Raw genomic sequence first — 12,837 nt, 5'->3', positions numbered from 1 at the left:
TTAATGCCACAGTCTACCAGGGTCAAATCCTCCATGTTTCAATAGAAGGCTGATGTTAAAGCCACAGTCTACCAGGGTAGAATCCTCCATGGTTCAGTAGAAGGCTGATGTTAATGCCACAGTCTACCAGGGTAGAATCCTCCATGTTTCACTAGAAGGCTGATGTTAATGCCACAGTCTACCAGGGTCAAATCCTCCATGTTTCACTAGAAGGCTGATGTTAAAGCCACAGTCTACCAGGGTAGAATCCTCCATGTTTCACTAGAAGGCTGATGTTAAAGCCACAGTCTACCAGGGTAGAATCCTCCATGGTTCAGTAGAAGGCTGATGTTAATGCCACAGTCTACCAGGGTAGAATCCTCCATGTTTCACTAGAAGGCTGATGTTAAAGCCACAGTCTACCAGGGTAGAATCCTCCATGTTTCACTAGAAGGCTGATGTTAAAGCCACAGTCTACCAGGGTAGAATCCTCCATGGTTCAGTAGAAGGCTGATGTTAATGCCACAGTCTACCAGGGTCAAATCCTCCATGTTTCACTAGAAGGCTGATGTTAAAGCCACAGTCTACCAGGGTTGAATCCTCCATGTTTCACTGGAAGGCTGATGTTAAAGCCACAGTCTACCAGGGTCAAATCCTCCATGTTTCACTAGAAGGCTGATGTTAAAGCCACAGTCTACCAGGGTCAAATCCTCCATATTTCACTAGAAGGCTGATGTTAAAGCCACAGTCTACCAGGGTCAAATCCTCCATGTTTCACTAGAAGGCTGATGTTAAAGCCACAGTCTACCAGGGTCAAATCCTCCATATTTCACTAGAAGGCTGATGTTAAAGCCACAGTCTACCAGGGTCAAATCCTCCATGTTTCACTAGAAGGCTGATGTTAATGCCACAGTCTACCAGGGTAGAATCCTCCATGTTTCACTAGAAGGCTGATGTTAAAGCCACAGTCTACCAGGGTAGAATCCTCCATATTTCACTAGAAGGCTGATGTTAAAGCCACAGTCTACCAGGGTAGAATCCTCCATGTTTCACTAGAAGGCTGATGTTAAAGCCACAGTCTACCAGGGTAGAATCCTCCATATTTCACTAGAAGGCTGATGTTAATGCCACAGTCTACCAGGGTAGAATCCTCCATGTTTCACTAGAAGGCTGATGTTAAAGCCACAGTCTACCAGGGTAGAATCCTCCATATTTCACTAGAAGGCTGATGTTAATGCCACAGTCTACCAGGGTAGAATCCTCCATATTTCACTAGAAGGCTGATGTTAAAGCCACAGTCTACCAGGGTCAAATCCTCCATGTTTCACTAGAAGGCTGATGTTAAAGCCACAGTCTACCAGGGTAGAATCCTCCATATTTCACTAGAAGGCTGATGTTAAAGCCACAGTCTACCAGGGTAGAATCCTCCATGTTTCACTAGAAGGCTGATGTTAAAGCCACAGTCTACCAGGGTCAAATCCTCCATGTTTCACTAGAAGGCTGATGTTAAAGCCACAGTCTACCAGGGTAGAATCCTCCATGTTTCACTAGAAGGCTGATGTTAAAGCCACAGTCTACCAGGGTAGAATCCTCCATGTTTCAGTAGAAGGCTGATGTTAAAGCCACAGTCTACCAGGGTAGAATCCTCCATATTTCACTAGAAGGCTGATGTTAAAGCCACAGTCTACCAGGGTAGAATCCTCCATATTTCACTAGAAGGCTGATGTTAATGCCACAGTCTACCAGGGTCAAATCCTCCATGTTTCACTAGAAGGCTGATGTTAAAGCCACAGTCTACCAGGGTCAAATCCTCCATGTTTCACTAGAAGGCTGATGTTAATGCCACAGTCTACCAGGGTAGAATCCTCCATGGTTCAGTAGAAGGCTGATGTTAAAGCCACAGTCTACCAGGGTAGAATCCTCCATGTTTCACTAGAAGGCTGATGTTAAAGCCACAGTCTACCAGGGTAGAATCCTCCATGTTTCACTAGAAGGCTGATGTTAATGCCACAGTCTACCAGGGTCAAATCCTCCATGTTTCACTAGAAGGCTGATGTTAATGCCACAGTCTACCAGGGTCAAATCCTCCATGTTTCACTAGAAGGCTGATGTTAAAGCCACAGTCTACCAGGGTAGAATCCTCCATATTTCACTAGAAGGCTGATGTTAAAGCCACAGTCTATTAGGTTTATTGGTTGTATTTTGACAGGCTAAGAGTTACCACCGAAACTCTTTTGGCTTCCAAGAAAGAAAGAGAGACGGAGAGAGAGAATGAGAGCGAGAGAGAAGGAACGAGTGAGAGACAGTGACAGACAGAGAGAAAGATAGAAAGAAATGGAATGAGAGGAGTGAATAAAGGAGTAGAAAGAGAGGAATGTAGCTGACTGCGGTATGAGCGAGGCAAATTATAGCTCAACTGGAAGGAAATAAAGAAAGAGGGAGGGATTAGAGATGGAGGGATGGAGGGAGGGTAGGAGGGATGGGAGACTGACTGAGAGGAGTACCAAGGGATACAAAGACATGATCAAAATATGCAAGGTTGTTCAGAGCTCTGTGTTTGACCCTTATTCTGTAAAATCTGTCTCTGTGAGCAAGGAAAAGATCCTTCAGGGGTTTGAGTATATTCATATACAATCTGTATGGATACAGTGTACAGGGTCTGGGTGGGCTGGAGCCCCCATAGGGCTCTGGTCTAAAGTAGTGCCCTATATAAAGAATAGGGTGCCATTTGGGATGCAACCTAAGAGTGAGGGAAAACAGCTCTGCACCCACTGAGAACTGAACAGTCAGTCAGGCATCTCAAAACAGTAGGGGGATGGAAGAAGAAGGGGAAGAGTGAGTGAAGTGAGTGAGTGAGTGAGTGAGTGAGTGAGTGAGTGAGTGAGTGAGTGAGTGAAGGAAGGAAGGATAGAGAGAGGTATCTGGGAGTATTTTGAGCATGCTCTTAATCTAGAGTGGGAGAGAGAGAAAGAGCGAGAGAGACAGAGCGCGAGAGAGACCGACCGACCGACAGACAGACAGAGAGACAGACAGACAGAGAGAAAGTAAAACAGAGAGGAATGAAATGAGAAATGGTTGAAAGGGGAAAAAGAGAAATTGAGGGAAAAAGAGAGATGGGGGAGGGAGGGAGGTAGAGACATTTATCCATGTGTCATCATTGCCCCCTGACAAGTGCTGAGCAGTAGGAGGGAGGGGAGGAAGAGAGGGCAGGTGAAGCAGGTTTGCTGACTGGCCATTGCTTTGCGCTGGCTAGAGGAGTGGATTTCTCCCCCCTCACCCTCCCTCCTTCCTCCCCCATTGACCCCATGCTCGTGTCGGGGGCAGAGAATCACATGCCAAGGGTTTACATCCTCCTTAATGGAGATTAGACGGATGCCCTTGATGCTGAACCATCCCAGCGTGGCCTCGCTGTTTACAGTGGGACACAGCACCCTCGAGTGGCCAACAATGGGTAGTGAAGTTTCCACCTGGGTACAGATCTAGGATAAGCTTCACCTCCCCCAATCCTAAACTTAACCATTACACCTGGCTCTGTGGAATGTAACTATAGATCTAGGTTAGTGCAGGACAGTAACATTACACCTGGCTCTGTGGAATGTAACTATAGATCTAGGTTAGTGCAGGACAGTGGCATTACACCTGGCTCTGTGGAATGTAACTATAGATCTAGGTTAGTGCAGGACAGTGGCATTACACCTGGCTCTGTGGAATGTAACTATAGATCTAGGTTAGTGCAGGACAGTGGCATTACACCTGGCTCTGTGGAATGTAACTATAGATCTAGGTTAGTGCAGGACAGTGGCATTACACCTGGCTCTGTGGAATGTAACTATAGATCTAGGTTAGTGCAGGACAGTGGCATTACACCTGGCTCTGTGGAATGTAACTATAGATCTAGGTTAGTGCAGGACAGTAACATTACACCTGGCTCTGTGGAATGTAACTATAGATCTAGGTTAGTGCAGGACAGTGGCATTACACCTGGCTCTGTGGAATGTAACTATAGATCTAGGTTAGTGCAGGACAGTAACATTACACCTGGCTCTGTAGAATATAACTATAGATCTAGGTTAGTGCAGGACAGTAACATTACACCTGGCTCTGTGGAATGTAACTATAGATCTAGGTTAGTGCAGGACAGTAACATTACACCTGGCTCTGTGGAATGTAACTATAGATCTAGTTAGTGCAGGACAGTGGCATTACACCTGGCTCTGTGGAATGTAACTATAGATCTAGGTTAGTGCAGGACAGTGGCATTACACCTGGCTCTGTGGAATGTAACTATAGATCTAGGTTAGTGCAGGACAGTGGCATTACACCTGGCTCTGTGGAATGTAACTATAGATCTAGGTTAGTGCAGGACAGTAACATTACACCTGGCTCTGTGGAATGTAACTATAGATCTAGGTTAGTGCAGGACAGTAACATTACACCTGGCTCTGTGGAATGTAACTATAGATCTAGGTTAGTGCAGGACAGTGGCATTACACCTGGCTCTGTGGAATGTAACTATAGATCTAGGTTAGTGCAGGACAGTGGCATTACACCTGGCTCTGTGGAATGTTACCTATAGATCTAGGTTAGTGCAGGACAGTGGCATTACACCTGGCTCTGTGGAATGTAACTATAGATCTAGGTTAGTGCAGGACAGTGGCATTACACCTGGCTCTGTGGAATGTAACTATAGATATAGGTTAGTGCAGGACAGTAACATTACACCTGGCTCTGTAGAATATAACTATAGATCTAGGTTAGTGCAGGACAGTAACATTACACCTGGCTCTGTGGAATGTAACTATAGATCTAGGTTAGTGCAGGACAGTAACATTACACCTGGCTCTGTGGAATGTAACTATAGATCTAGGTTAGTGCAGGACAGTGGCATTACACCTGGCTCTGTGGAATGTAACTATAGATCTAGGTTAGTGCAGGACAGTGGCATTACACCTGGCTCTGTGGAATGTAACTATAGATCTAGGTTAGTGCAGGACAGTGGCATTACACCTGGCTCTGTGGAATGTAACTATAGATCTAGGTTAGTGCAGGACAGTAACATTACACCTGGCTCTGTGGAATGTAACTATAGATCTAGGTTAGTGCAGGACAGTGGCATTACACCTGGCTCTGTGGAATGTAACTATAGATCTAGGTTAGTGCAGGACAGTAACATTACACCTGGCTCTGTGGAATGTAACTATAGATCTAGGTTAGTGCAGGACAGTGGCATTACACCTGGCTCTGTGGAATGTAACTATAGATCTAGGTTAGTGCAGGACAGTGGCATTACACCTGGCTCTGTGGAATGTAACCTATAGATCTAGGTTAGTGCAGGACAGTAACATTACACCTGGCTCTGTGGAATGTAACTATAGATCTAGGTTAGTGCAGGACAGTGGCATTACACCTGGCTCTGTGGAATGTAACTATAGATCTAGGTTAGTGCAGGACAGTAACATTACACCTGGCTCTGTAGAATGTTACCTATAGATCTAGGTTAGTGCAGGACAGTAACATTACACCTGGCTCTGTGGAATGTAACTATAGATCTAGGTTAGTGCAGGACAGTAACATTACACCTGGCTCTGTAGAATGTTACCTATAGATCTAGGTTAGTGCAGGACAGTAACATTACACCTGGCTCTGTGGAATGTAACTATAGATCTAGGTTAGTGCAGGACAGTAACATTACACCTGGCTCTGTGGAATGTAACTATAGATCTAGGTTAGTGCAGGACAGTGGCATTACACCTGGCTCTGTGGAATGTAACTATAGATCTAGGTTAGTGCAGGACAGTAACATTACACCTGGCTCTGTAGAATATAACTATAGATCTAGGTTAGTGCAGGACAGTAACATTACACCTGGCTCTGTGGAATGTAACTATAGATCTAGGTTAGTGCAGGACAGTAACATTACACCTGGCTCTGTAGAATATAACTATAGATCTAGGTTAGTGCAGGACAGTAACATTACACCTGGCTCTGTAGAATATAACTATAGATCTAGGTTAGTGCAGGACAGTAACATTACACCTGGCTCTGTGGAATGTAACTATAGATCTAGGTGGAATGTAACTATAGATCTAGGTTAGTGCAGGACAGTGGCATTACACCTGGCTCTGTGGAATGTAACTATAGATCTAGGTTAGTGCAGGACAGTGGCATTACACCTGGCTCTGTGGAATGTTAACTATAGATCTAGGTTAGTGCAGGACAGTGGCATTACACCTGGCTCTGTGGAATGTAACTATAGATCTAGGTTAGTGCAGGACAGTAACATTACACCTGGCTCTGTGGAATGTAACTATAGATCTAGGTTAGTGCAGGACAGTGGCATTACACCTGGCTCTGTGGAATGTTACCTATAGATCTAGGTTAGTGCAGGACAGTGGCATTACACCTGGCTCTGTGGAATGTAACTATAGATCTAGGTTAGTGCAGGACAGTAACATTACACCTGGCTCTGTGGAATGTAACTATAGATCTAGGTTAGTGCAGGACAGTGGCATTACACCTGGCTCTGTGGAATGTAACTATAGATCTAGGTTAGTGCAGGACAGTAACATTACACCTGGCTCTGTGGAATGTTACCTATAGATCTAGGTTAGTGCAGGACAGTGGCATTACACCTGGCTCTGTGGAATGTAACTATAGATCTAGGTTAGTGCAGGACAGTAACATTACACCTGGCTCTGTGGAATATAACTATAGATCTAGGTTAGTGCAGGACAGTAACATTACACCTGGCTCTGTGGAATGAATGTAACTATAGATCATTAGGTTAGTGCAGGACAGTGGCATTACACCTGGCTCTGTGGAATGTAACTATAGATCTAGGTTAGTGCAGGACAGTGGCATTACACCTGGCTCTGTGGAATGTAACTATAGATCTAGGTTAGTGCAGGACAGTAACATTACACCTGGCTCTGTGGAATGTAACTATAGATATAGGTTAGTGCAGGACAGTGGCATTACACCTGGCTCTGTGGAATGTAACTATAGATCTAGGTTAGTGCAGGACAGTGGCATTACACCTGGCTCTGTGGAATGTAACTATAGATCTAGGTTAGTGCAGGACAGTAACATTACACCTGGCTCTGTGGAATGTAACTATAGATCTAGGTTAGTGCAGGACAGTGGCATTACACCTGGCTCTGTGGAATGTAACTATAGATCTAGGTTAGTGCAGGACAGTGGCATTACACCTGGCTCTGTGGAATGTAACTATAGATCTAGGTTAGTGCAGGACAGTAACATTACACCTGGCTCTGTGGAATGTAACTATAGATCTAGGTTAGTGCAGGACAGTGGCATTACACCTGGCTCTGTGGAATGTAACTATAGATCTAGGTTAGTGCAGGACAGTAACATTACACCTGGCTCTGTGGAATGTAACTATAGATCTAGGTTAGTGCAGGACAGTGGCATTACACCTGGCTCTGTGGAATGTAACTATAGATCTAGGTTAGTGCAGGACAGTGGCATTACACCTGGCTCTGTGGAATGTAACTATAGATCTAGGTTAGTGCAGGACAGTGGCATTACACCTGGCTCTGTGGAATGTAACTATAGATCTAGGTTAGCTATAGAATGGAACGAGCTCATCTTGTTTCAACAGAAATAGCAGGACGACGGTAAGTGATGGTTGCTGGTCTTTCTCTTTATTTGAAAAACATCCTTCAGGAATATAAACAAACTGATTCCTTACATGTCTTTTTATTTCCTGCTGTATTTAATTCATGTCAAAGGGTGCGTCCCAAAATGGCAACCCATTCCCCTATACAGTGCACTACTATTTAACCAGGACCCATAGGGCTCTGGTCAACCGCAGTGCACTATGTAGTGAATAGGGTGTGATGTGGGACACAATCAAAACCCCTATGGCCATTACAGGTGGGAGGCCTTGGGGTAGTCCTACAGTGTTGACATGTCTCTAACACACAACCCCCTCACAACCGCCTCCTATACAGCAAGGCAGCATTGACCACTGATAGGTGAAAGGACTGGATTGGTTATTGCTTTCAACTATCAAGTCCTCTTAGATTTAAGGCCAGGAAGGGAAGGAAGCTATGCATGTATGAAACAGTCACAGTAGGTTGATGTTGCCCCTAACAACTGATACAGGGTCACATCTTTTCTCAACTCCCTAATGATTAAGGTTAGGACTGAGTGTAGAGTCACCTGATCCTAGATCTGTGGTTAGAGACAACCATATAATTAGAATGAGTAGAAAGGAAATCCACATTCAAGTCAATGATGCCATAATGTTCTACGCATTCTATTCTATGATGCCAACTTCAACCTGGAGCAGGCCCAGTCCCCTGTCTTCTACTCAGTCCCGCCCCCTGTCCCCTTCAGAGCCAGCCGTTGGTGGAGAAGTCCAGTCTAAGCTGCTGGGATTCGGCCTCTGAGAGAGGTTGAAGAGGAGAGCGACAGGTGCCACCGTGGTAACCAAACCACTCCATCGCCTGCTTGAGAGCGGGAACGCCAAACTTCCTGGTCACCTAGCAAAAACAAACAGAGGAGTGGAACGGTGGGGTTATTTAGGGCTATGTAGGTTCACTCAAAGCTGTGCTGGACTCTATGTCAACTCTTTTGTAGGGTTACATAGGGTTTATGCAGCTTGACTTACAGCAGTGTTGGGCTCTATGTCAACTCTTATGTAGGGTTACATAGGGTTTATGCAGCTTGACTTACAGCAGTGTTGGGCTCTATGTCAACTCTTATGTAGGGTTACATAGGGTTTATGCAGCTTGACTTACAGCAGTGTTGGGCTCTATGTCAACTCTTATGTAGGGTTACATAGGGTTTATGCAGCTTGACTTACAGCAGTGTTGGGCTCTATGAGGCGCTGCTGCAGAGCACTGGCTTCTTCCCACCGTCCCGACACACACAGCTGCTCCAGCTCACACACCTCACGCCCCAGCACGTTGGCAAGCGCACACACACCGCCCACACAACCTGCAACACACACACAGTATTAGCTGGGTCCTTTTAAAGGGACTACTTGTCAGTATTATTGATCTGAAACACAGCTTTAACACTCACATGTGACCTGCTCCTTCATATTCCTACAATTTGATTGACAGGTTACGGAAGCATATCAAACTGTAATGATTGGCAGTTGGGCCCTGGACCCTTGCGGTGTGTGTGTGTGTGTGTGTGTGTGTGTGTGTGTGTGTGTGTGTGTGTGTGTGACTGACATCCGTTATAATTTCCTCAAATATGCGTTTTGATTGACAGCCATATGACACACCCCTTCCTTCAGCATCCTGAGGTAGATGAAGGAGCTCTGGATCTCAACAACGCAGACACACACACACCAGATAACACATACACGAATGCACAATACGTACTGTACACACATGCAGTACAGACACACCCACACAGTACAGACACACAGTACAGACACACCCACACAGTACAGACATACAGTACAGACACACAGTACAGACATACAGTACAGACACACATGCAGTACAGACACACCCACACAGTACAGACACACAGTGCACACACACCCACACAGTACAGACATACAGTACAGACATACAGTACAGACACACAGTACAGACATACAGTACAGACACAGTACAGACATACAGTACAGACACACCCACACAGTACAGACATACAGTACAGACACACCCACACAGTACATACATACAGTACAGACACATCCACAAAGTACAGACATACAGTACAGACACACCCACCAGATCCCAGTCACATGATATTAGTCATCCTGTACTTGAGCTCCTCCTCTCTGCAGATCATCTATATTACTGCTCCTTATAGGACACATCACTACACTATATTACTGCTCCTTATAGGACACATCACTACACTATATTACTGCTCCTTATAGGACACATCACTGTACTATATTACTGCTCCTTATAGGACACATCACTGTACTATATTACTGCTCCTTATAGGACACATCACTACACTATATTACTGCTCCTTATAGGACACATCACTACACTGTACTATATTACTGCTCCTTATAGGACACATCACTACACTATATTACTGCTCCTTATAGGACACATCACTACACTATATTACTGCTCCTTATAGGACACATCACTACACTATATTACTGCTCCTTATAGGACACATCACTACTCTGTACTATATTACTGCTCCTTATAGGACACATCACTACACTATATTACTGCTCCTTATAGGACACATCACTACACTATATTACTGCTCCTTATAGGACACATCACTACACTATATTACTGCTCCTTATAGGACACATCACTACACTATATTACTGCTCCTTATAGGACACATCACTACACTATATTACTGCTCCTTATAGGACACATCACTACACTATATTACTGCTCCTTATAGGACACATCACTACACTCTGTACTATATTACTGCTCCTTATAGGACACATCACTACTCTGTACTATATTACTGCTCCTTATAGGACACATCACTACACTATATTACTGCTCCTTATAGGACACATCACTACACTATATTACTGCTCCTTATAGGACACATCACTACACTATATTACTGCTCCTTATAGGACACATCACTGTACTATATTACTGCTCCTTATAGGAGGACACATCACTACACTATATTACTGCTCCTTATAGGACACATCACTACTCTAGGACACATCACTATATTACTGCTCCTTATAGGACACATCACTGTATATTACTGCTCCTTATAGGACACATCACTGTACTATATTACTGCTCCTTATAGGACACATCACTACACTATATTACTGCTCCTTATAGGACACATCACTACACTATATTACTGCTCCTTATAGGACACATCACTGTACTATATTACTGCTCCTTATAGGACACATCACTACACTATATTACTGCTCCTTATAGGACACATCACTACACTATATTACTGCTCCTTATAGGACACATCACTGTACTATATTACTGCTCCTTATAGGACACATCACTGTACTATATTACTGCTCCTTATAGGACACAACACTACTCTGTACTATATTACTGCTCCTTATAGGACACATCACTACACTCTGTACTATATTACTGCTCCTTATAGGACACATCACTGTACTATATTACGCTCCTTATAGGACACATCACTACACTATATTACTGCTCCTTATAGGACACATCACTGTACTATATTACTGCTCCTTATAGGACACATCACTACACTATATTACTGCTCCTTATAGGACACATCACTACACTATATTACTGCTCCTTATAGGACACATCACTGTACTATATTACTGCTCCTTATAGGACACATCACTACACTATATATCACTGCTCCTTATAGGACACATCACTACACTATATTACTGCTACTTATAGGACACATCACTACACTCTGTACTATATTACTGCTCCTTATAGGACACATCACTACTCTGTACTATATTACTGCTCCTTATAGGACACATCACTCACTACACTATATTACTGCTCCTTATAGGACACATCACTACACTATATTACTGCTCCTTATAGGACACATCACTACACTATATTACTGCTCCTTATAGGACACATCACTACACTATATTATCCTTATAGGACACATCACTACACTCTGTACTATATTACTGCTCCTTATAGGACACATCATACACTCTGTACTATATTACTGCTCCTTATAGGACACATCACTACACTCTGTACTATATTACTGCTCCTTATAGGACACATCACTACACTCTGTACTATATTACTGCTCCTTATAGGACACATCACTACACTATATTACTGCTCCTTATAGGACACATCACTACACTATATTACTGCTCCTTATAGGACACATCACTACACTCTGTACTATATTACTGCTCCTTATAGGACACATCACTACACTCTGTACTATATTACTGCTCCTTATAGGACACATCACTACACTCTGTACTATATTACTGCTCCTTATAGGACACATCACTACACTCTGTACTATATTACTGCTCCTTATAGGACACATCACTACACTATATTACTGCTCCTTATAGGACACATCACTACACTATATTACTGCTCCTTATAGGACACATCACTACACTCTGTACTATATTACTGCTCCTTATAGGACACATCACTACACTCTGTACTATATTACTGCTCCTTATAGGACACATCACTACACTCTGTACTATATTACTGCTCCTTATAGGACACATCACTACACTATATTACTGCTCCTTATAGGACACATCACTACACTATATTACTGCTCCTTATAGGACACATCACTACACTATATATACTGCTCCTTATAGGACACATCACTCACTATATTACTGCTCCTTATAGGACACATCACTACTCTGTACTATATTACTGCTCCTTATAGGACACATCACTACACTATATTCTGTAGGACACATCACTACACTATATTACTGCTCCTTATAGGACACATCACTACACTATATTACTGCTCCTTATAGGACACACATCACTACACTATATTACTGCTCCTTATAGGACACATCACTACTCTGTACTATATTACTGCTCCTTATAGGACACATCACTACTCTGTACTATATTACTGCTCCTTATAGGACACATCACTACTCTGTACTATATTACTGCTCCTTATAGGACACACATCATTACTGCTCTTATAGGACACATCACTATATTACTGCTCCTTATAGGACACATCACTGTACTATATTACTGCTCCTTATAGGACACATCACTGTACTATATTACTGCTCCTTATAGGACACATCACTGTACTATATTACTGCTCCTTATAGGACACATCACTACACTCTGTACTATATTACTGCTCCTTATAGGACACATCACTACACTATATTACTGCTCCTTATAGGACACATCA

The 12,837-nt window shown here is 43.4% G+C and overlaps 1 protein-coding gene across 1 annotated transcript in view; it reads right to left on the bottom strand.

Moving 5' to 3' along the window:
* Positions 1–7,621: 7,621 nt before the first annotated feature.
* The window catches only part of hoga1 (4-hydroxy-2-oxoglutarate aldolase 1), a 15,695-nt gene continuing 10,479 nt past the window's right edge, over positions 7,622–12,837 (bottom strand). The window contains exons 6-7 of the mRNA XM_052528036.1: positions 8,810–8,943; positions 7,622–8,486 (exon numbers count right to left, since the gene is read on the bottom strand). Coding sequence (XP_052383996.1) covers positions 8,337–8,486; positions 8,810–8,943 — 284 coding nt within the window. The 3' untranslated portion in view covers positions 7,622–8,336. The remainder of the gene's footprint in view (positions 8,487–8,809; positions 8,944–12,837) is intronic.

The sequence above is a fragment of the Oncorhynchus keta genome, chromosome 10 (genome assembly GCF_023373465.1).
Source record: "Oncorhynchus keta strain PuntledgeMale-10-30-2019 chromosome 10, Oket_V2, whole genome shotgun sequence".
Taxonomy (NCBI): domain Eukaryota; kingdom Metazoa; phylum Chordata; class Actinopteri; order Salmoniformes; family Salmonidae; genus Oncorhynchus; species Oncorhynchus keta.
This window is presented reverse-complemented; position numbering and strand designations above follow the sequence as displayed.